The sequence below is a fragment of the Mustelus asterias genome, chromosome 1 (genome assembly GCF_964213995.1).
Source record: "Mustelus asterias chromosome 1, sMusAst1.hap1.1, whole genome shotgun sequence".
Taxonomy (NCBI): Eukaryota; Metazoa; Chordata; class Chondrichthyes; order Carcharhiniformes; family Triakidae; genus Mustelus; species Mustelus asterias.
Genome location: NC_135801.1, coordinates 144,795,462 through 144,820,819, shown reverse-complemented (window position 1 = coordinate 144,820,819; position 25,358 = coordinate 144,795,462). Strand labels below are relative to the sequence as shown.

At 40.1% G+C, this 25,358-nt stretch overlaps 1 protein-coding gene across 4 annotated transcripts in view; it reads right to left on the bottom strand.

Annotated features, from left to right (window-relative positions):
- The window catches only part of wdr7 (WD repeat domain 7), a 660,051-nt gene that overhangs the window by 397,279 nt on the left and 237,414 nt on the right, over positions 1-25,358 (bottom strand). For 2 of the 4 annotated variants that reach the window (XM_078219891.1, XM_078219882.1), the window contains exons 19-21: positions 17,965-18,033; positions 16,244-16,362; positions 11,741-11,864 (exon numbers count right to left, since the gene is read on the bottom strand). In XM_078219891.1, coding sequence (XP_078076017.1) covers positions 11,741-11,864; positions 16,244-16,362; positions 17,965-18,033 — 312 coding nt within the window. The remainder of the gene's footprint in view (positions 1-11,740; positions 11,865-16,243; positions 16,363-17,964; positions 18,034-25,358) is intronic. The other 2 variants (XM_078219900.1, XM_078219908.1) reach the window with 1 other exon arrangement.

The window sequence follows — 25,358 nt, the reverse complement described above, 5'->3', positions numbered from 1 at the left end:
ACGTTGTAATAAAGGATCCTCTAGGAAGGAGATTAATCATAACATGACAGATGACTGGAAAAAAAGAGGGAGAAATTGGAGTATGAGAGAAAACTAAAAATATTTTAAAAGACAGAAAAGGCTTTTACATATGCAGCAAGTCCTCATTTAACATTCGGAATGCAATTACAAATTGAAACTTCAAATGAAACAAGAGAGAAAATCCTGGGTAATCTCAGCAAGTTTGGCAGCATCTGTAAGGAAAGAAAAGAGCTGACGGTTCGAGTCCAGATGACCCTTTGTCAAAGTTAAAAGGCATAGAAAGTGGGAGGTACTTTTACTGTAGCGTGAGGGAATGAAAGATGAGTCATAGCCACAAAACCAAGAGGAAAGGCTGCTAATGGCAGCCCATAGAGAGAACAGAAGGTGTGAATGGCCAAACGACAGAGAAGCTGAAATCAGAGGGTAAACTGTGACAGATGAAATGGGGGGGGAGAATAAATGGGTGGGAGAGAGGTAAAATTGAGAAAAGGGGAAGAAGGAGAAGCAAAGAGGGAGAAAAGGTAAGGGAAGGGGAGATAAAAAAATAAAGACAGACAATAAAGAAATAAAAGGTAGAGAACAGTTAAAAATTAAATAAAATGAAAACAAAGGGGTTGCGGTAAGGTAGAGCTAATCATCTGAAGTTGTTGAATTCAACACCGAATCAGCATAAGTATCTCCCACTTTCTACGCCTTTTAGCTTTGACAAAGGATCATCTGAACTCGAAACGTCAGCTCTTTTCTCTCCTCACAGATGCTGCCAGATCTGCTGAGATTTTCCAGCATTTTCTCTTTTGGTTTCAGATTTCAGCATCCGCAGTAATTTGCTTTTATTTAAATGAAACAACATTAGACAAATCAAATTTTCCATTAAAACCAATGTAAAAGCTGTAGTTAGGTTCTCAACACGAAAACAACATTAAAATATTACCCTGCAAGCTGAAATACTTTATATTCCTAAATTCCAATATTCACAAATGAAATAAAAGAAATTGCAAAATATGGAAGAAATATATTGACTCTGTCTACTTAACTCCAGCTTGACGCCAGCCCTCCTCGCTGACCCTCCAGCTTTCTGCCTTTCCTACCCTCTGATCCTCCTGATGGTGATCACCAAAGCTCCCTCTCACCAACCCTTCCTCTTGTCGCGCCCGCAAGGTGAGCAAGCGCCCGCAAGGTGAATGAGCTATAGCGTTGCAAAGGTAAGCAGCAAGCTGGAGAGGTGGTGAGAGGGAAGATCAGGAAGGTCAACAAAAGGGAAGGTCAGTGAGCAGGTAGGTTGGCAGCAACCATAAGGGTCGGCTCAAGGGAAGATCAACTGAGTTCTTGAGGGTCAATGAGAAGGAAGGGCCTGATAGTCCATATCCCAGAGTACACAAGCAAGTAGAAATTGGGAATGCATTGTTGGTCATCCTCCAAGATTTTATAGACTCTGGAACAGTATGTACGGATTGGTGGGTAGCCCACTATTTCAAAAGGGAGGCAGAGAAAAGAAAACAGGGAGTTATAGAACAGTCAGCCTTATGTCAGTAGTGAAAAGTAGGGAAAATTCTAGAATCCATTATTAAGGATTTTATCGTACAGCACGTGGCAAACAGTGGCAGAATCTGACAAAGTCTGCAAAGATTTACACAAGGGAAGCATGCTCGACAAATTTACTGGAATTCTTTGAGGATGTAACTAGGAGAGTCAATGAAGGGGAGCCAGTGTATGTCATTTATTTGGATTTTCAAGAGGCTTTTGACAAAGTCCCAAATGAGAGATTAGCCTATAAGATTGAAGTGCATGGAAAGGGGGTAAGTGTACTGAGAGATAGAAAACTGGTTGGCAGACACCAAAATGGCACCAATTGGGGGTCTCAGCCAAATGTTAGATCCAGCGTGAAACAACATTAAAACAAAACTCCCAATGCCAAAAGAGAATATAGGCCCTAATACCTGACCAAAGTTAAAGCAGAACCACTTATAATAGGGCAACTAATGGGGACTTACTGTTGTTAGGATCCTGAACCACAGAATCAGAGACTCCCTACAGTGCAGAGGAGGCCATTCGGCCTATCGGGCCTGCACTGGCAACAATCTCACCCAGGCTCTATCCCCATAACCCCATGTATTTACCCCACTAGTCCCCTGACACTAAGGGGCAATTTAGCATGGCCAATCCACCTAACACGCACATCTTTGGCATGTGGGAGGAAATTGGAACATCCGGAGGAAACCCACACAAACATGGGAAGAATGTGCAAACTCCGCACAGACTGTGGCCTGAGGTTGAAATTGAACCCAGGTATCAGGCACTGTGAGGCAGCAGTGCTAATCACTGTGCCACGGTGTTGCCCAAGTATTTAAATTTTTTATGGTCTGGTTTGGAACCAGTAACATTTTGTATAAAGTAGACAAAGTTTGAGATCCCGAAAACTTACTAAGCAAATAAAGCCACAACCTTCTACAGTTTATAAACAAACCAATACAATCTTTACAGTAAGTTGGAAAAGTAAATCAATTTACAATATCTGACTTATACTCGAACAATCAGAACTAACATGAGGTACCTGTGAATTAATGGACAACCTGTGGTCAAAGACACTATACTGCACAATAAGTGGCAAATACCATAAGTAGGAGCAGGAGTAAACAATTTAGCCCCTCGAGCCTGCTCAACCATTTAATATGATCATGGCTGATTCCATCTTGGCCCCAACTCCACTTAGCCGCCCATTCACCAGAACACTTCAAACCCTTATTCATGAAAAATCCGTCCACCTCTTCTTTAAATTTATTCAAACTACCGGCATCCACCACTCTCTGGGGTAGTGAATCCCACAGACTCACAACTCAGACAAGTAATTTCTCCTTATCTTTGTTTTACGTTAAGGGGTGGTGGATTTAAAACCATGACCTCTTGTGACCAAGGCATCCTTAGCAACCCATCCAGATGTCCACTGTGAGTTGCACAATCTCGTTAAAAATGTATCGCCTTCTTGAGGATTTCAAGTTTTCACTTTTGTTGATCTGGTCTCCGAATTCCTTCAAAGGTTACTCGAACTTGGAGTACCTCAAAGATTGCTCATCTCCCAGTGAATTAATCTCTTCTACTGAGGATACATTCTACTGGCTTCCCAAGACCATACTCCAGCACCGACTTGCGGGCACAATTCCAGCTCTTCAGCCTCTCCGAGCAGAACATTACTGCTCCAAAGGGGGTTACCTCTGTCCCAACAACCTGTAGCACGGAGTCATCAACCTTCCATTGCTTTTTCAGCTCTCCAGGCTTCTCTGAGCTCTATCTCTACTGAGGCAGCACACAGCATCTCCTTTGCTATCAAGAGCCTCTTATTTTGCTCCTCTCCAGCTGTTTCTCTCCCTGGTGGTCTCCACCAATTGCTGTCTCTTTCTCTGGGTCCTCCCTCCCAGGGTTCTCTCTCGTTGGTCCCTCCTTCTCTGGATCCTCATCTGAATCCTATCTTTCTATCATAGGTCCCATGATGTCTGTTTTTGCATCACAAAGGTACCTTAGTGATATTCTAGATGATCGAGCTTGCTAACTGGAGTTAAAGAACAAATTAGACTGGAGTGTGCACAGCCTATCACCCTAATTAATGTGCTCCATATATGCTCCAAAACTCTTCAGCCTGCGAGGGAATGGAGTCCTCTACTCTGCCCAGAGAAAGGTAACTTCACATTTTTTAACATAACTTATACAAAGAAAAAGATTAACTCATGTGAGCATTCGTCCTCCGGAGGGAGAGACTGGGGAGTTAATAATGCAAAACAGGGAAAGGGCAGAAACTTTGAATCAGTATTTTGTGTCCAAATTCACAACACAAGACATAAAAAGCATTCCAATATGAGTAGAAAATCAAAAGGAAAGAGGAAGGGAGGAACTTAAAACAATGACAACTAGTGAAAAAGTAATGGGAATGCCAATGGGACTAAAGGTTGACAAGTCCCCTGGACCAGATGGCCTACATTCTAAAGGCTTTTGTGATAGTGGGTGCAATGGTCGTAATCTCCCAAAATTCTGGCAAGGTTTCAGCAGTTTGGAAAACCGCAAATATAACACGTCTGTTCAACAAACGAGGAAGATTAAAAAGCAGGAAACTATAGGCCAGTTAGCCTAATATCTATCATTGGGAAAATGCTAGAATCCATTTGTAAACTGGTGGTATCAGGGTATTTAGAAAAACATTACCGAGGCAGAATCAACATGATGGTGTGAAAGGGAAATTGTGTTTAACAAATGTATTAGAATTCTTTGAGAATGTAACAAGCAGGGTGAATATAGGAGAACCAGATGTAGTGTATTTGAATTTCCAAAAGACACTCAAAACATACAATACCATACACCAGCCAAGAGCTTGTGTGTTAGGAGGGTGATATATTATCATGGAGAGGACCATCTAATAAGCAAAAAATAGAGTTGGGATAAATGAATCATCTTTAGGTTGGCAAAATGCAATTAAGGGAGTCCCACAAGGATTTGTACTGAGGCCTCAACTATTTACGGTCGATATTAACAACTTCAATGAAGGGTCATCAAATTTGCTGAAAAAATTAGGTAGGAAAACAAGCTGGGAGGAGGATACAAAGAGTCTGCAAAGGGATACAGAAAGGTTAAGTGAGTGGGCAAAGCTTGGAGAGATATGGGGAATGTGAGGTTGTCCGCTTTATCAGGAGAAATCAAACATCAGAATATCATTAAGTGGAGGGAGGCTCCAGAGTGCTGTAGTATAAAGGGATGTGTGTCCTGGGACATGAATCCTAAGTCAGCACACAGGCACAGCAAGTAATTAGGAAGGCAAACGGAATGTTGGCCTTTATTGCAAAGCAGATGTAGGATTTATAACTTTCATAGAAAATGTGTAATGAGACAGGATTAATTAATAATCTTGTAGCAATAGATTCTCTCGGCTAATACAGTAGAAGAAAAAGATAGGTGAACTGAACATACGTAGCAAGGATAGAGATATTTTTGTTAAGATTAAGAAAACAATTTTTTTTTCACATGAAAACATTTTAATCAATTTTGTAATTTGTGTGTATTTGTACAGTTAAAAAACCAACACAACGTAACTGTTAAGTATCAGATTTTAGAACTATAGCATATGTACGGTGCAGAAAGAGGCTGTCCAACCCGTTGAGTCCATTCGGATTCTCCAAAAGATCATTCCACCCAGATGCTCCCCTCTGTCCTATCCCCATAATTTCTTGCATTTACCATGGTTAATACGCCTAACCTACACATCTTTGGACACTAAGGGGCAATTTAGCATGGCCAATCTTCAGAACCTGCACATCTTTGGTCTGTGGGAGGAAACCCACACAGACACAGCGAGAACGTGCAAACTCCATACAGGTAGTCACCAAGGCTGGAATCGAACCTGGGTCCTTAGCAGTGTGAGGCAACACTATGCCACCATGCCATCCATATAGCTGATATTGGTTTAGACATATTACAGGTTAAGACATATATACTGGGAAATTATGTACCCATAACATTTAACATTTTGCTGTCCAAGTCATTCTATTAAATGGGGAGGGAGTGTAGCATAGCCTCCATTTTGCTACCCTCTTTGTTGAGGAAGGGTAAATAAGGTTAGTTCAGTAATGACTGCCTATAGCTAAGCATGTGTTAGTCTTACTCGGCGCAATATACAACAGTTACAGTACGCCAAGTGCATATTCAAATATTTTTCTTAAATACAATGTGGGCTTATTGCTCTACCACCCTTTCAGGCAGAAATCCAGACGCTTACTACCCTCTAGGTGAAAATAAAATCTTAACTTATCTCTAATCCTTTGGCCAAATTAGTTTAAATCTATGCCCCTGGGTCATTGCCCTCTCCAAGAGGAATAGTTCATTCCACTCTATCTTGGTCCTTGATCATTTTGGGCATCTCAACTAAATCTCTTCTTAGCCTCCATGATTCAGCTTTCTGCAGTACTAAGCACTTAGTATCTGACATAAGCTTCCCTTTTGTACATCATCGGATGACATGTGCTCTTTGGCATCTGGCAGGATCTAAGTTTGGAAGTCCCACTCTTTTCTTTTTCTGGGGACATCTTTGTTCTGAGCCCTCTCTCGCTCCTCTACAAATACATCCAACTGCTCTGACACAGATTTACCTTCAATTCACCATTTTCCGTTCACTTTTGCCAAATCACATCTCAGCTTAATAATTGCGGGTCTTTCTTCAATTTACAACTTTTACTTTTGACCTTTGTCTTTTTCCATTACTGCACTATGTCCAAATGTATGTGACCACTACCACCAATATGCTTTTCCACTCATACCCCTTCTACCTGCCCAGCTTCATTTTCTAAAACTAAATTCAGAACTGCCCCTTTTTCCGTTCTGCTTGCTACACGCTGGCAAAAAAAAGTTTCCTGAATGTATTTTAAATGTTCTGCCCTCTCTATGGGGGTGATTCTCCCATTCCACTGCGCTAACGTTTTAGCTTAGTGGGGCCACGAGATTCAAGCGGCACCTGATGCGCGGGATAGCGCTGCGTCAGAAAGCCAGCGGGATTTACAGTAGCTCTCCACTTTCAGGGAGCTGGCAGCCGGCCCTATTGGAGTGAAGGGGGGGCAATCAGGGCCCCGCAGAGGGTCAGGCGGTGGGGAGTGTGCCCCCTGGGCATTGGCACCTTGGCAGTGCCAGCCTGTGCCCCTTGGCACTGTCCAAGGTGCAAAATGTCAATGCTCAGAGGGCATCTTGGCACTGCCCATCAGGCATCTTGGCACTGCCCATTGGGCAGTGCCAAGGGAGTGGGGCCTCTGGGGACAATTGTGGGGGGAGGGGGTTCCGCTGCCACTGCATAGAGATCGCAAGCAGACGGAGGGAGGCCAGCAATCGGAGCCATTGGGGGGCCGGGGGGGGGGGGGGGGGGGGGGGGTGTAGGTTGGGGGCGGGGACTTGTGGAGGCAAAAGCAGTCAAGTCATTTTAAAACCTGTAATCAGAGGAAAATAAATATTAGAATCTTATGCATGGAATAAATGTCCTTTCTCAATTTTAATCATTTAATGATCTTATAACATGGAACCAAGTCCCAAAGGTGGTAAAAGGATTAATTCAATATTTTTTAAAAGGAATTAGATTAATAACTGCTAAAAACAGGGCTGGGACAACATAACTTGACTTACCCATCTCCCCACTATCACAGTTTTTTTTTAAAGTAGGATATTGTGAGTGGAAAATCTATGATAGAATAATTCTACTGGCTTCTGGACAGAACTAGTTTGATAGGCTGAATGAGTTGATCTTGTCCTGAATTCAACACTTGACATAATAATGGTCAACACAATACATCTTATTTCTCCTTCAACTAATCAATGAGGTACGGAAGAGGAGAAAAAAATGATCAGGCAAAACTATTATCATCTCCCAGTTGGTAGTGCAGATCGAAAAGATATGGGTTTGAGCTCTCCTTCAAGACTTGAACTTATAATCTAGGCCAGCACTTGATTGCATTATTGAAATATAGTCCTTGAAATTAAACATTCGAGTAAAGCCCTGTCTGCCGGATCCAGTGATTTTAATGGATATAAAAGATTCCATTGCACCGTTCATAGAAAAACAAGGCTCTCTCCTCGTCCAGTATTTCTTCCTCAATCAGCACCACCAAAAATAGATTAATTGGACATTCACCTTATTTATTTATGGGATTATGCTTTGTGAAAACTAACTGGCAGTGTCCCCACATAACATGACTACATTTCAAAAGATAATCGATTGCGCACAAATCTCAAAACATCTTGAGACACATGATAAGGCAAATGACATAATGCATAGTGCATACAGAATACAAATCTCTTAACTGCAATGCTCCATGTCTATAAGGTGCAGTGCCCTGGTGATTTTATGGCCTACACCCTGCCAGGAAATTATTTTTTTTAATCTAACCAATTTTCGAGACAGCTGACAGTTCTTCATTTGGGATGCCAAAGGATGCAAAACCTTGAAAATTTGCAAACAAAATCAATGGAGGTGAAAGGTAAACAGTCAAAAATACATAATTTCTTCGCCAAAATGTTAAGTGTATTGAATATTTTTTGTTATATAAAATCAATTAAGTTGTTGTTCAACTGACTGACTGCTGTCAAAAAATAATCGCAACAGGCAGTAGATTAATTCCCTCTAGGGATGTAATAAATAATAACCTCATTCCTAATACAACACCATTAGCAGATTCATCAGTCTCACATTACACAGCACTTAGGTGATTTCAACTCAAACAGGGTTTAAATACTGATATGCGGTGCAATAGCAGCAAAATTATCTTTCCTGTTGTTTGACATTGTTTCTCACTCAATTACTGCAAAAGCTTACTGTCTCTAAGGAATTGAAACTAATCACAATAATTATCTGAAAATATAATTGAGCTATAAACAATTGAGTGTACTTTTTCTGAGAACAGGAATTTAAAAACCAACAACTACAAACGTCTTTTCAATACACAAAAGCAGAATAAATTCATAATGTACCGACAAAAACACCATGAAATAAAATGTTCCATATGATTGACGAATATACAGTGACATGCAAGGTCAACAAGTAATAACTCCATTGCATATGATATTAAGCATCATGCAAAATAAATATAAAACATATTTAAAATGAGGGGTGTGGTAAAAGAAAATGGATTCCCAATTCAACAGCTTCATATGGGATCATACCCAAAACGTGTCAGCCTCAGCGTAATGGTAACACACACACACCTGACTCACTCGGTTGCAACATCAAGAAATCCCGAAATGTGGCCATGTGACTCTGTCCAGTTTGCAACATCATTAAACCAAGGCCTATGTGCCTCCTACTACAGATCCTATGATTCGATGCTACTACCCCGGAAGCAACTTTGCGAATACATATTATCTGGTCATTCCCTTCATTGCCACAGCGAATTGCTGCTTTTCAGTTTGTGACCATGATATTGGCTGAGATGTATTTTTGGGCTGAAAATAGGTTGTGAAAGGTGCGAATATAAACCCAAGTTCCTTCTCTTCTTTCTATGGACTCTGGAAAGTCTGTAATTTCCATTTAGAAGAATCGGGGGGAATCTCATAGAAACCTATAAAATTCAAAGAAGATTAGACTGTGCAGATGCAGGAAGGATGCTTCCGATGGCAGGAGAGTCGAGAGCCAGAGGTCACAGTCTGAGGATACAGGTAGCCCATTTAGGACAGTGAGGAGGAGAAATGTCTTCACAGTCTGGTATATCTTCACTGCACTCCCTCCATAGCAAGGGCATCTTTCCTCAGATAAGGAGACCAAAACTGCACACAATATTTCAGGTGTGGTCTCACCAAGGTCCTGTGTAACTATAGCAAGCCATCCCTGCTCTTGTACTCGAATCCTCGCGCTATGAAGGCCTACATAGCATGTGCCTTCCACTTGTTTTATATAGATATAGATTTGATGGCATATGTAGGCCAAAACAGCCTAACACGAGTCAGTGTCAGCTGTGGTTCAGTTCATAGAAACATAACAAATAGGAGTCGGCCATTCGGCCTTTGAGTCTACTCCACCATTCATTCTGATCATGTCTGATCATCCAACTCAGTAATTTGTTCTCACTTTCCTCCCATCTCCTTTGATCCCTTTAGCCCCAAGAGCTATATATAACTCCTTCTTGAAAACATACAATGTTTGACCCCAACTTCTTTCTGTGGTAGAGAATTCTACAGGCACATCACTCTGGGAGAAGACATTTCTCCTCGTTACTGTCCAAAATGGTATACCGATATCCTCAGACTGTGACCCCTTGCCCTGGACTCCCCCGCCATCGGAAACATTCTTCCTGCTTCTACCCAGTCTAATCTTGTTAGAATTTTCTAGGTTTCTATGAGATCCCCCTCATTCTTCTAAACCCCAGCGAGTATAATCCTAACTGATTCAATCTCTCCTCATTTGTCAGTCTGCCATCCCAAGAATCAGTCTGGTCAACCTTTGCTGCACTCCCTCCATAGCAAGAACATTTTTCCTCAGATAAGGATATCAAAACGGCACAGAATATTCCAGGTGTGGTCTCACCAAGGCCCTGTATAACTGCAGCAAGACATCCCTGCTCCTGTACTCAAATCTTCTCGCTATGAAGGCCAAGATACCATTTGCTTTCTTGACCACCTACGATACCTGCATGCTTACCTTCAGCGACTGGTGTACAAGGATATGTAAGAAACAATACTTTTCACTGTACACTAATACATGTGACAATAATAAATCAAATCAAATCATAAAGCCCTTGAAAGGAAACTTTGGATCACTCACTCAGTGGCTGTTTTTAATGTATAAGCCTTGACAATAGATCAGTAAGCTGATATACATGAGCATCACACAAAAGCTTATCTTCTCTTCAGCCAGTATTCATATATGGTGCTTTCTACAGAGTCTACTAGGGTCGGAGCTCTGTTTTTTCGCCTTTCTGTACCCAGAGATACTACTACCAATTGTAGCTGAGATCATCTAACTTCATATGGATTAGAACACAAACCTGGTCTGGCTCAGCACAAGAACAGGCAATGGATTTATATACTAATCAATTAAACTAGTGAAGCAGATGCATAGAGTCATAGAGGTTCACAGCATGGAAACAGGCCCTTCGGCCCAACTTGTCCATGCTGCCATTTTTTTTAAACCCCTAAGCTAATCCCAATTGCCCGCATTTGGCCCATATCCCTCTATACCCATCTTACCCATGTAACTGTCCAAACGCTTTTTAAAAGACAAAATTGTACCCGCCTCTACTACTACCTCTGGCAGCTTGTTCCAGACACTCACCGCCCTGTGTGAAAAAATTGCCCCTCTGAACTCTTTTGTATCTCTCCCCTCTCACCTTAAACCTATGCGCTCTAGTTTTAGACTTCCCTACCTTTGGGAAAAGATATTCACTATCTCGCTGATCTATGCCCCTCATTATTTTATAGACCTCTATAAGATCACCCCTCAACCTCCTACGCTCCAGAGAAAAATGTCCCAGTTTATCCAGCCTCTCCTTATAACTCAAACCATCAAGTCCCGGTAGTGTCCTGGTAAATCTTTTCTGCACTCTTTCTAGTTTAATAATATCCTTTCTACAATAGGGCGACCAGAACTGTACACTGCATTCCACGTGTGGCTTTACCAATGTCTTGTACAACTTCAACAAGACGTCCCAACTTCTGTATTCAATGTTCTGACCAACGAAACCAAGCATTCCGAATGCCTTCTTCACCACTCTGTCCACCTGTGACGCCACTTTCAAGGAGCTATGGACCTGTACCTCTAGATCTCTTTGTTCTGTAACTCTCCCCAACACTCTACCATTAACTGAGTAAATCCTGCCCTGGTTCAATCTACCAAAATGCATCACCTCGTATTTGTCTAAATTAAACTCCATCTGCCATTCGTCAGCCCATTGACCCAATTGATCAAGATCCCGTTGCAATCCAAGATAACCTTCTTCACTGTCCACTATGCCACCAATCTTGGTGTCATCTGCAAACTTACTAACCATGCCTCCTATATTCTCATCCAAATCATTAATATAAATGACAAGTAACAGTGGACCCAGCACTGATCCCTGAGGCACACCGCTGGTCACAGCCTCCAATTTGAAAAACAACCCTCTACAACCACCAGCTTCTGTCATCAAGCCAATTTTCTATCCATGTACTCCAAAACTATCACAAATTTCCAGATTTCAGAATCTTCTAATTAAGGAGACCAAGAAGTACTTACGTGACATAATGTTGTCCACATATTGTGGCAGGTATGGTGACCACATGTCTATAGTTTCCTTTCGTCCTTCTTTCTCAATTCTACGAAGCTCTGCCAATAGTAAAGCTTGAGCAGCTTCTCTCACCTTTCAAGAAAAGATAGTTAAAATAGATGCATTCACATCTGAAATAATATATAACAGACAGTAAATCAAACGGAAACACAAAAACGTCATTAAATTTACATACTTTTGGCAACATTTATAAATTTTAAGGGATCAATTAGTGGATAAAAAAATGGGACCACGTCATTCGGCCCTACATTCCTTCTGGATTTGATGTCACATATGGACCAGACCAAGTAAGGATGGCAGGTTTTGATCCCTAATGATATTAATGAACCAGGTGAGTTTTTATTACAATCCAGTGGTTACATAGTCACCTTTATTAATAGTAGCTTTTTATTCCAGATTTATTTAATTAAATTAATTTAATCTCCCTCGCTGTTGTGGTGTAATTTAAACTCGTGTCTCTGAATCGTTAGTCCAGCATTCTAAATTACTAGCCCAGTTACATAACCACTAAGCCTTAGTCCTCTGTGGAGCGCTATAGGAAGGGAATTCCAGAGCTGGAGACTGAGGCAGCTGAAGACATTGGTTGATTAAACAAACAAACTCAATAATTCGCACAAGGTCATGGTTGGAGGAACATAGAAACCTCCAAGCGTTGTAGACTGATTGTAATAGAGCTAGGGAGGGGCAAGACCATGAAGAGAGTTGAAAACATGTGGGAGAATTTTAAGATAACAGCACTACCTAACTGGGAGCCAATGCAGATCAGCAAGCACTGGAGTGATATGTGAATGAGACTTATCCTGAATTTTGGATAAGATCAAATTTCCAAAGGGACCTAAGTGGAAGAGCAATGAAATATTCTAGATGCTACAAATGCATTGAAGAGTGTTTCAGTTGCAGATGAGGAGACAGATAGCACAAATACATTTTGTGCCAAATATAGTAAATCTAGCTTATCCAAGAGTGATTCATGGACTTTTTTAAAAATCTGTTAACCAATACGAAGACTTCTAAATAATCAGCTTCATCTGTTCTCTAAAAGAATACTATGCTCATGTAAATCTTGATAACTTAAACAAGAATAACGCAGGCAAGTATTTGAAGGAAGAGAATGATGGGTGGGGCAAGGGAGGATGTTGAAATCCAATTGAACTGTGAAAGTGCTTTTAAAATGGAGGGGTGGGGGGGGGGGGGAGGTGTCCTCAAATACCACACAAGTAACATTTTTTTTAAACATGCATTACAATGTGAGCCTTTGCAACACTTAAAAAAGCAAACAGTATTTTGTGTTCAAGTTATTTATCAAATGGTAAAATCCCAGCTGCCCCTCATTCAACTCCTCATAGAACCTTTCTCACAAAGCTGCACATTCAACAAAATTTCTGCCACAGCAGCAAAGGTGCGATGTCAAGGCTACCTACTCATTTATCAAACATAGGTACAAAAAACCATTTACTAGTCTCTATGAAAAGTTCTAAAACTGTAACAGTCAGCAACGTGTCAGTGGTAACCACTCCGTACAAATTCTGTCACTGTAACAGCCTCGAATAAACTTATTCCAACAAAAAGCTGGAAATATCAAATTAGAATATTGTTAAAATGTCCATTGTGAATCTTAAACCAAATTTACCAAACAACTCCCAGATGAAATTATAAGATTTCACTTTTATTTAATTTTTTAAGGCCAAAACAAATTAAACCATAATTAACATTAAATATCAATTAATAAGCAAACAACACTCCAAATAAAAATGGAAATTAACAGTCAATACAACAAAGATATCTCTAATACAACCACAAGCACCCATGTCACTCCCCACAGTCTTTGCAATTTGGCCTCCGATAGGTTGGGGCTCACACTTCTCACACTCAACAGATTTGGTAGCTACCAGCATCTCTACTCCATCCAAGTTCCCCAGAGAAAATTATCACCCAAGCAAAACAGTCTTGCAGAACCTCTTTGCCGAAGTTCACGACACTCTTGATAGCCCACAGATTCCCCAGAGACTCTGTTCACTGACTCTCTGAATATAACTCGTTAGACCGTCTGGTCAGCTCTGGCCAAATAGAAGCATAGTAAGAAGTCTAACAACACCAGGTTAAAGTCCAACAGGTTTATTTGGTAGCAAAAGCCACTAGCTTTCGGAACAGGCTGTTCCTTTGTCAGGAGGGTGTGAGTTCTGATCACAGAACTCTCACCCACCTGACTACCAAATAAACTGCTGGACTTTAACCTGGTGTTGTCAGACATCTTACTGTGTTTACCCCAGTCCAACGTCGGCATCTCCACATCACAAATAGAAGCATAGCAGTGGAATTCTCCAGTTCACAATCCCTGTTCTAACCACATCTTCAGCTGTCTGTCCTTTTTAACTGTATTTCATACAAAGCTCCTTGCAAATGTGCCTTCTCTGTTCTTGCCCTGCTGAGCTTTGTGTGTATCTGGTCACATTGCAGCTGTATCTTAACGTCCTTTCCATTTATTGCTGAAAAGCTTTTCATCTTGCACTCATTAAGACAAATCCAAGAAAGTCAAATTTCAAACCAATGTGACAATTTGAAGGAGAAAAAGGTGCTGATTGGTTGGCAAGTCAACTCAGAGGGCGAGACATTCCAATGGAAAAAACAATGGGAAACGATAGACGTCCCAACCGTCTGGTAATTTAGGCTTGTCCAAAGTCCAGCAGCTCACAAAGCCCCTCTGTGTGACCCTTGGCACCAGTTTTCAAAGTCAAAGAGGTGAGTTTCACTGAAAGATTCTCCATGGAGCTGCTCCTCCAATCACAGGTCATTTCTCTCCTGTTTTTACTTCTGAAAGGTGGACTGGGACGGCACGGTAACACAGTGGTTAGCACTGCTGCTTCACAGCGCCAGGGTCCCGGTTCAATTCCCGGCTTGGGTCACTGTCTGTGTGGAGTTTGCCCGTGCTCCCCATGTCTGCGTGGGTTTCCTCCGGGTGCTCAGTTTCCTCCCACATTCTGAAAGATGTGCTGGTTAGGTGCATTGACCCCAACAGGTGCCAGAGTGTGGCGATGAGGGGAATTTCACAGTAACTTCATTGCAGTGTTAATGTAAGCCTTACTTGTGACTAATAAATAAACTACTTTTTTTTAATGAGCCGTTCAACAGTAAATGAGAGACAGAAACAATCACTGATTGGAAGAAGAGCTGCAAACACCAGTATTAGTGAGTATGCGGAGGGGCTTCTGGGCCAACCGATACAAAGCAATGGTCAGGCTAGAATCCGGGGAGGGCAAGTTGGAGCCCAGGGTGGGCAAGGGCGATTCAGGGCCCAGGAAGGGCGAGGGCGAGTCAAGGCCCGGGGAGGGTGGGTCTGGTCGGGAACTGGGGAGGTCGAGTCGAGGCTTCGGGAGGGCCGGGCCAGGCCAAGTCAGGAAATGGATAGGGCAAAGTTTTAGATCTCCTCAATAAACTTATAGTTTGGAATCTGTTCATTTTCTGCTATCATCTCAACACTAGGATGGGATGGAGGTCATTTCCTAAGTAACTGAGAAGAAAACATTGCAAAGGTGCATATTTTTGCTTTATTTTCACGTCATCCATAGTCCTTCAGTGATCAATCCAACTAGGGGTGCATTAGTCTCCCTCTGTGCCATTAACGTCTATGATTTTACGTAACTGTTTCAACCAAACTCTTTCAGAAAAGAAATGGAATTGTTCATTATGAGGGTCCACACCAACATTTAGAAGAGGTAAATTAATAAGTAAGGATACAATGGGTTAGAACTCGAGTTTAAAAAGGCTAAAGATTGTAGGAGGAATAATAAATGGCAACCAGACCCAAGGAAAACAATTTGAAGGCCCAAGAAAGAATGATTTAGCCTAAGAAATTGTCTGGTGAACCCCTATCACAACACAGGTAAGATTGTATGGTATATGGAAAAAACTGTCCTCATTGTAGACTCTATGTTCATTTAAACTCAAAGGTCTATAGTGCATAAAATAGTCCCTGGATAAATATCCCTGTTTTCCCATTATTCACCCTTGTATACATTATTTCCTCCACTAGCGGTACAATGAATATTGTGTTCCACAGAATATTTGAAGTCAGTCAAATCCACACAGTATAAACTCAAATTCCATTGGGTATGATAAACAGGACTGTGAAATCTAGAATATACTTTAGCATAACATCCTATATTGAAGGAAAAAATAAGGTTAAAATGTGCATTTTTTCACTGCCAGAATACATTGCCAATGTCATAAAACTTAATAAAAAGCAATCGCAGCGTAAACACTTAAATGAAATTTACAATGCAGTGCTTGTCCATTTGCTCATGTGATCTCAACATAAATCTGTATATGACCAAACATGAGAAGCTACACCAATTAATATAATCCAAAGCTTTTCAATGCATTAGGAAACAACATTCTGTTCAGCAAATATCTCATCTGTTCAATCAGCAGCAGGTCCTTAAATAAATTTTTACCTCTAAACAACGATCTTGCCATCGACGGGCCAACATCTCTAGGAGCGGAGGTCTAAAGTTGTCCTGTCCCAGATAATCAGGAAGCATTACACAATGCATGGCTGCTAGTTGACTCCAGCCTATAAAGGTACATCAAGTGCATTGTGCATCATGATACATTGAATATTGATCCAAAGTTATGACAATCCTAATAGTCTTGCACACATTATATTCAAAATTAGGTGTCAAAATCAACTTTAACTGGAATTACTTCTGAAGCCTGCATTATGAAAGATACTAGCACCTACACTGTTGACTATTTCTTTAAGCAGCTCTTTAATAAAAATCACAAACACTACTTTAAAAGCATATTTAAAAAGCATCTTTTTCAACTGCTCATTTTTAAGGCTGAATGAAAATGTGTTGATTGAAAATTGAAGTGTGTGCATTACTTAAACAATCTTAACAAAAAGAAAATCAACACAAGCTAACTGCAGTTTCTATGGTGACCTAATACAAGAAACAAATCTAATCATAAAATTTAAAAAGATGTTATCCACCTCCATAAAGATGTTATCCATTCAAACTGTAATGATTAAACGTAATGTAACAGCAATATATAAAATTGTGAAAAATGATAAAGGCAATGATATATTGTGGACTACAAAGACAGCAAAATGTATTATTTTGGCAAAATATCTAACAAGGATTTTACAAGAATCAGTACGTAGCTACAATTAACAAAATATTCATACTTTCATAGCTTTAAAATATACACGATGAACACAGTGATATATTTTAATTGGATAATTCATCATTTTTAAAATCATTTTCTAATTTGCGAACCATGAACCAGAAAATGGAAATCTGAGGATGCTTGAAGATCTGAAATAATTTCAGGTATAATCCAAAATGTGAGAGACAATCAAACAGATATTTTATTTAAATCACCATCAGTATAATGTCCAAAAAAAATCAGTACTCTTATTGGTGTAATTTTGTCTTCCCTTGCTACAATTTTTCTGTTTTACGCTGTGAATTAGAAGGAACTGAGCATACATTTCACACAGATTTCTCTCTGATCCAACATTAATTTTCAGTTCAGTGATGGGATGTGGTCAGGACTGACTTGATGATATCACTGAAATGGATCTTCTGATCATTGCAACAAAAGCTTCAAAAGTTCCCCTGCTCTCAGACAATCTCCGACCAGCAGCTTTAAACAAGGGGCAACTGAACAACACCAAGACTCGTACTGGGCGTTCTGAATGGCCAATAGAGTTTTGTCCCATTGTCATTTTGGATAGCTTTTCAGATTTCCTAATAGGCTTTGACGATTACTTCTAAAGCAGAATGTCTGTTTAATTTGCTGCAACAACAAAGTTCTCATTTTTATCCACTCTACTTGGCAGTGAATCAGGAAAAGACACAGCTGAAACTGTTATCATGACACATTTTGTCCAGTTAGATCAAAATTTGAATAATTTGTAAATTTTACACGTCTATATGTTTTACTTACAAAAATGAAACATTCTTCATGCCATGTTGAGGAAAATTGTATGGAGGGAAAAAAAATGAATGTGTATTCCAGCTGTTTTTTTTACTGCAAAAGCTCAAGGAAAATTCTCTTCGGCATGAATGCACTTACCTCAATGTAAGACTGGTTAAAGCTGCATAATAAATAACTACTGAAATTAACAGGATGAAAGCTGGTATGATGTATTAGAGAGGGAGCAGAATACCTTCATTGACTGAGGGGCAGTTATGTAAAACATTGCCAGAGCAGTCAGCCTCATGGGCAGCAACAGCAGCTTGGAAAGGAAAAGGAAGACAGAAAAAAGAGAAGAGAAGCAGAGTAATTTTTAGAGGACAAAATAAAAATAATAGCATTAGTAAGAATGGAAAAATGAGACTGTAAAAGATATTAATGAAGTATTAAGTCATGGTTTAGTAAAACTTACATTTAGTAAAATCCACAGTCCTTTTAACTGTAAAACCTTCACATTAAAAATGCACATGAAATTCTTATGCTATTTTCTATGAAGTTCTTAAAAAGCATTACATTGTTTTAAGATATCTGCATCTACTGTAAGTCAATGTGCATATAAAAAGTGATTTGAAAGCTCGAGCAAACTATATTTCGTGAAAAGCAGTCGAACGATTAGTGCCCATCAGTGCAATGTAATAACTATCAACTAGACATATTTTCAAATCAAGAGGTGGTAAATCATTACAATAAATTACTAAAAATTAATTCCCCGAACCCACTATCCCAACTGCCAAATATATGCAAGTTATAGTTAGTGTTGGAAATAATCCACTAAGCATGAAGTGTGACCATAAATAAATTACATTAATTTTCTTCAGAGAATATTATACTTTCTATACTCTATCCTATAGTGTTATATGATGAAATTAGGGACCAGAAATCCAGTTACCCATTAGAAGAGTAAAGCCACAAACAAAAACAAAATAAACTTTACAAAGTCAGAAAAGTAAAACAAATTACAATATCCAATTGAAGCACTAACATGCAGAATTAACATGAGACATGCGATAAATATTAATTAATGGGCAAACTATGGTTTAAATACTGTACATTAAGTGGCAGCTGCAAATGATCCACAGATTTCTCAACAATCCACCCAGACATCAGTGACCACTGTGAGCCACAACATTTCGGTAACATGATCTCCCTCAGGAGGGATTTTTCACTTTCACAGATCGGTCACCTAAATTCCCACAAAAGACGCTGTGACTCAGACAGCCTCAATGAATGCTTGCCCCTTGACTATTCAATCTCTTCTTCTGAAACTGCATTCCACAGGACTGTTAAAACTGCATTCCCACCTCACTTCAAAATCTTTCACAGACTTCTAGCTTCATTAATTGGCACTTCCGCTGGGTTTCTCTGAATTCTCAGCTGTATCAAACTATAAATAGGGTTCCCTCTCCAGCATGGCACCAAAGACCTCAGAACTTCTCCTGACCCCTAACTGTACCAAACAGCTTGCAGGACTTCTTGGAGCCCCAACTGGCTGTAGTTAACTAACAGCAGCACCCTCACTGTATAAGGCTCTGGTCAGACCCCATTTGGAGTATTGTGAGCAGTTTTGGACCCCATATCTAAGGAAGAATGTGCTGGCCTTGGAAAGGGTCCAGAGGAGGTTCACAAGAATGATCCCTGGAATGAAGAGCTTGTTCTATGACGAACAGTTGAGGACTCTGGATCTGTACTCATTGGAGTTTAGAAGGATGAGGGGGGATCTTATTGAAACTTACAGGATACTGCGAGGCCTGGATAGAGTCGACATGGAGAGGATGTTTACACTTGCAGGAAAAACTAGAACCAGAGGGCACAACCTCAGGCTAAAGGGACGATCCTTTAAAACAGAGATGAGGAGGAATTTCTTCAGCCAGAGAGTGGTGAATCTGTGGAACTCTTTGCCGCAGAAGACTGTGGAGGTCAGGTAATTGAGTGCCTTTAAAACAGAGATAGATACGTTCTTGATTGATAAGGAGATCAGGGGTTATGGGGAAAAGGATGGAGAATGGGAATGAGAAAAATATCAGCCATGATGAATGGCGGAGCAAATTTGATGGGCCGAGTGGCCTAGTTCTACTTCTATGTCTTCTGGTCTCACCATATAGCCTATTTCCCTGCAGTAGAACACTTACTTGCCCAGCAAACACACAAACTAAAACCAGAGAACCTGAAGATCCACCCATCTCCATTACAACCTAGCTTTTCCCTGAATGCTTCCAAACAAATTTAGCTCTAACCTCAAAAGAAAACATCCCTCTGGACTCCACTTTTTTGCAAGCAGTATAGACATCATGCCTCCAGCTCAGCAACTAAGTAAGCCTACCTGCTGTTCTACTGTGCATACATTTCTAGTTGTTAACCTATTTAAGTCAATATGGCCTCAAACTTTTAAGCATAATAGATTGCAGGCAGCTTTAGTTGAATTTATCCCATTTTCTACAATTAAACTTCAATCTTCCCAGAACTAAAGAAATCTCTAAACTATTGCTCGAAATCACGAACTAGATGGCTCTGTTGGATCGTTATGAATACAGTAAGAGTTTTAACAACACCAGGTTAAAGTCCAACAGGTTTATTTGGTAGCAAATGCCATTAGCTTTCGGAGCGCTGCTCCTTCGTCAGATGGAGTGGAAATCTGCCAAATAAACCTGTTGGACTTTAACCTGGTGTTGTTAAAACTCTTACTGTGTTTACCCCTGTCCAACGCCGGCATCTCCACATCATGGATAGTTATGAATGCCAGAGATAGTAGTAGAAGCAGGTACAATTTTGTCTTTTAAAAAACATTGAGACAGTTACATGGTTAAGATGGGTATAGAGGGATATGGGCCAAATGTGGGCAATTGGGATTAGCTTAGGGGTTTAAAAAGAAAGGGCGGCATGGACAAGTTGGGCCGAAGGGCCTGTTCCTATGCTGTAAAACCTCTATGACACCAGCAGGTTAAAAGTCACCAGCATTTCAAAATGTTTTTCACAGGATATGAATCCCAATAATAAGATTAACAGCTGTAGACAGGCCAGAGGAATACATCGCCCTGCTAATGGGAAAAATAACTTTGGATAGATGATTCGATTTGATTGATTATTGTCACATGTATTAACATACAGCGAAAAGTTTTGTTTCTTGCGCGCTGTACGGACAGAGCATACCATTCATAGAGAAGGAAGCGAGAGTGTGCAGAATGTAGTGATTGCACTATTCAGGGAAGGCATACAGAGGTTAATCTTTTAGAATTGCAGGAGCTGAGGGGATAGACAACCAACACACAGAAATAACCATCAAAGGGAAATAATATCATTGGCAATCTTTCCCTGGAAGCAGGGAGGGCAGATTTCCACCTAGCAGCCTGCAAGCCAGTTCTAGCTCGCAGATCAGATGCAAGCGTAGCATCTATTGTTGGAAAAATATAGGGATCAATTATTAAGGAAGTAATGGCGGCACATTTGGAAAGTCATAATCTAATCAAGCAGAGTCAACATGATTTCCTAAAAAGGAAATCTTGTCTGTCTAATTTATTGGAGTTCTTCAAGGAAGTTTCAACCAGAATAGATATGGGGAACCAGCAATTGTGTTGTATTTGGACTTCCAGAAGGTATTCAACAAGGTATGTCACAAAAGGTTTAAGTCAATGAGATGGTGTTGAAGGTAGTATATTGGCATAGATAGAGAATTGGCTCATGGGCAGGAAACAGCGAGTGGGGATAAGGGGTTATTTTTCCAGTGAGGTTCCACAGGGATCAGTGCTAGGATCACAACCGTTCACATAAATATTAATGAATTGGAGGAAGAAGCAAATGTACCGCAGCCAAATTTGCAGATGACACAAGACTAGGTGGATAGGCAAGTTGTGAGAGGAAGAGAGACTGTTTACAAAGAGATATTGATTGGCTAAGTGAACAAAAAGTTGGCAAATGGAGTATAATGTGATAAAATGTGAAGTTGTTCATTTTGGAAGGGAGAACAAAAAAAACAGATTTATATTTAAATGGAGAAAAACTGCAGAAAGCTGCAACACAGAGACTTGGGGGAGCTTGTGCATGAAACACAGAAAGCTAACACACAGATGCAGCAGGTAACCAGGAAGGCTAATGGAATGTTGGCCCTTATTTTAAGGGGGTTGAGTATAAGAGTAGGGAAATCTTGCTGCAACTGTACAAGGTACTGATGAGATCAAATCTGGAGCACGGAGAGAAGTTTTAGTCCCCTTATTTAAGGAAATATATTATTTCATTGGGGGCAGTTCAGAGAAGGTTCATGAGGATGATCCTCAATATGGAGGGATTGTCTTATGAGGAAAGGTTAAACAGGTTGGGACTCATTGGTATTTAGAAGAATGAGGGGTGATCTAATTGAAACAAGTAGGATTTTTAAGGGGCCTGACAGGATAAATGCTGAGAGGATGTTTCCCTTCAAGGGAGTCCAGGACCAGAGGGCATAGCCTCAGAACAAAGGGCCACCAATTCAAGATTGAGATGAGAAGAAATCTCTTCTCAGAGGGTTGAGTGTCTCAGGAACTCCTTTTCACAGAGAGCAGTGGGGGCAGAGTCTTTGAGTATACTTAAGGCTGAGATAGATCTTTGATCGGTAAGGGAATTAAGGCTTAAGCAGAAAAGACAGAAAAGTGGACGTGAGGAATGTTGGATTGCCATGATCTTATTGAATGGCGAAGGCTTGAGGGGCCAATTTGTGTTCTTATTTATTATGGTCTCAATAATGCAAAAGACTTTGTGGAGGTATTTAAAACCCATATCTTGGCTGGACCAGGAAGAGACGTTCCCTAGCGCAACTCAATTGTATAGAGTGTGGTAACAGTAAGCTGGTCTTTACTTAAAGATCTATTGAGTTGAATGTTGTTGGGAAGAAGGAAGTCCTGAAATGCATTTGGCATCAAAAGGGTAATTCCTACTTAAACTGTGTGGGTGTGTTTAATAGTTTCTTGTACGTAATTATCTTAGATCATTACAGTCCTGTTTATGTATATGTGTCTTTCCTTTATGATGATAAATGGTCTTCATTTAGCATTATACAGGACAGTACTGTGGCACAGTGGTTAGAACTACGGCCTCAGTGCCAGAGACCCGGGTTCGATTCCTGACTTGGGTCACTGTCTGTGCAGAGTCTGCACGTTAGGATTCATGTTTCAATCAGATCGTTCTCCCCGTGTCTGCATGAGCTTCCTCCAGGTGCTCCAATTTCCTCTCACAGTCCAAAGTCATGCTGGTTAAGTGCATTGGCTCTGCTAAATTCTCCCTTGGTGTACCCAAACAGGTGCCAGAGCGTGGCAACGAGGTGATTTTCACAGTAACTTCATTGCAGTGTTAATGTAAGCCTCCTTGCAATGCTAATAAATAAACAAATTACAACTGGGCTGGTGACTGTTCTCAGTGGGTCTTACATGTGAATTCTCACAGCATTCCTGTAAACAAAACTATACACCACCACAAACTCACAGGTAAAATCAACTGGGTTCTTGACAGGTACCTTTTTATTTCAAGCAGGAATAATTATTTTGGCTCCAAGGACAAATATCCACGAGTGTTTGGACATTTTAATTGTATTCAAAAATAGCATTTGGATTGTACCAGTTTTTCACAAAGGTTGCATCATTGGGCATGCAACTAACTAGGCTCTATTTCTCTTACCAAAAAGAACCACCTCTCACTTTGCAAGCCTATTTCGTCTTCCTGGATTTTGACAAAATTTCTGCACAATACCTCTCAATTTGGTATCATCTGCAAATTTCAACTCATTGTTACATATGCTGAACAATAGAAGCTCCAGCACAGATGGACCTTAGGTTGTCACATTTTTCTATTCTGAGAAATATCTCTCAACTCCTCCCCTGTTTTGTAACTGTCTCCAAATTGATTTTCTTATCTGTCTTCTGACTCCATGATCTTTGACTTTAGTTATGTGTCTCAAGTGGCAGCTCATCAAAGGTCTTCTGAAAGCCCCCTTGTCTCCAAAGAATTTGTTGAAGTTGGTTAAACTGATTTTGTTAAACTTTTAGTATAAAAAATAATAAATAATGGAAGCTTGCGGTAAGATGGACATAACTCTCCTCTACCAGTTAAAACTTAAAATGTGCAGAAATTGGGAAAGAGAATCCCAGCTCCAGCAATAGTTAAACTGAGATTTGGCATGATTATAAAATGTACCATAGTTCATCAAAGCACTTGAGCACTTTGTAAGCCAAGTTTGATTCCTCACTTAAATTTCCCTCCCAGAAGGAGTTGAACGAAGTTTATATGAAACTACCATGTCCAGAGGCTCTCACTCTGCCATTAGATCAATCCCAAAGCTTGATTTGTGCAGCTGAAATACCTTTGCATTCATGCCAACTTTATAGCACAACAGCTAACAAGCCTGGTATAATTTATTTTTGTACATTTGTAAATTAATTACATTGATAAAAATAACACTGCTCACTGGCAGAATGAAATACACATAATACTTTTTATTTAATGACTGAAAGTTGCGAGGAAAAAGCGAATATTTACACAACACTAATTAATCCTTACAGGATTTTGCCTCTCCTGTAATTCCATAATAAGATAAATTAGGATTTTATTTTGAATGTAGAGCATAGGTTGTTTTCGATAAAGTGAGAAGTGCCAAGTCACAACGGTTAAACCTTGATGTTGACTTCTGGGTGGATGACTGTTCTACAAAGTTTTTCAAAAAATGTTTATTTTTGCTGATAATATTTCAAATTCCGATTAAAATTGGTGAAAGTTACTCTTGTTTTACCACTTTTACTGATTGCGTCACCCTTCACCCCCAAAAAGAAAATAAAAGCAGTTTTTTATCTGGATGCTATTCAAAATCAGGATTAAGAATTAATAAAGGTGTCAAGGTTAACATTGCTTGACCAGAAGCACTGTTTTCCTCATTTCCTTTTTATGTTAATTTCAACTCATTTTTACATGTGCTGAACAATAGAATCTCCAGCACAGATGGACCAGGGGCAGAAGAAAAATCATTTCTGGACAGTTTTAATTTTGTGTACAAAAATCATTTAAATATTTGTCTCATTATTTTTGTTTCACCTTAAATTTAAGACTGATTCTCTGTTTGGCTTGTCATCTACTGAAACACTTTGGGTGGCATAGTGGTTAGCACAGCTGCCTCACAGCTTCACAGACCCAGGTTCAATTCCCAGCTTGGGTCAATGTCTGTGCGGAGTCCGCACATTTCCACCGTGTCTGCGTTGGTTTCCTCCAGGTGCTCCGGTTTCCTTACACAGTCCAAAAGACATGCTGGTTAGGCGCATTGGCCATGCAAAATTCTCCCTCAGCATACCCACACAGGCGCCGGAGTGTAGGGACTAGGGAATTTTCACAGTAACTTCATTGCGCTGTTAATGTAAGCTACTTTTGACACTAATAAATAAACTTTAAACTTATAGTAAATCACCATGTTTTTAATAAACCTGCAAATGCCTGTGCAATAATCGTGCCATGCTCTGTAGATCAAGTGACTTTCTTGAGAACTCTGTCTCAGTGAACATTTATACTTCTACCCTATTGTCACAAAAGTTAAACTGCCATCAAATGATCGTCTTATTTTTAATGAAATGACAAATTATG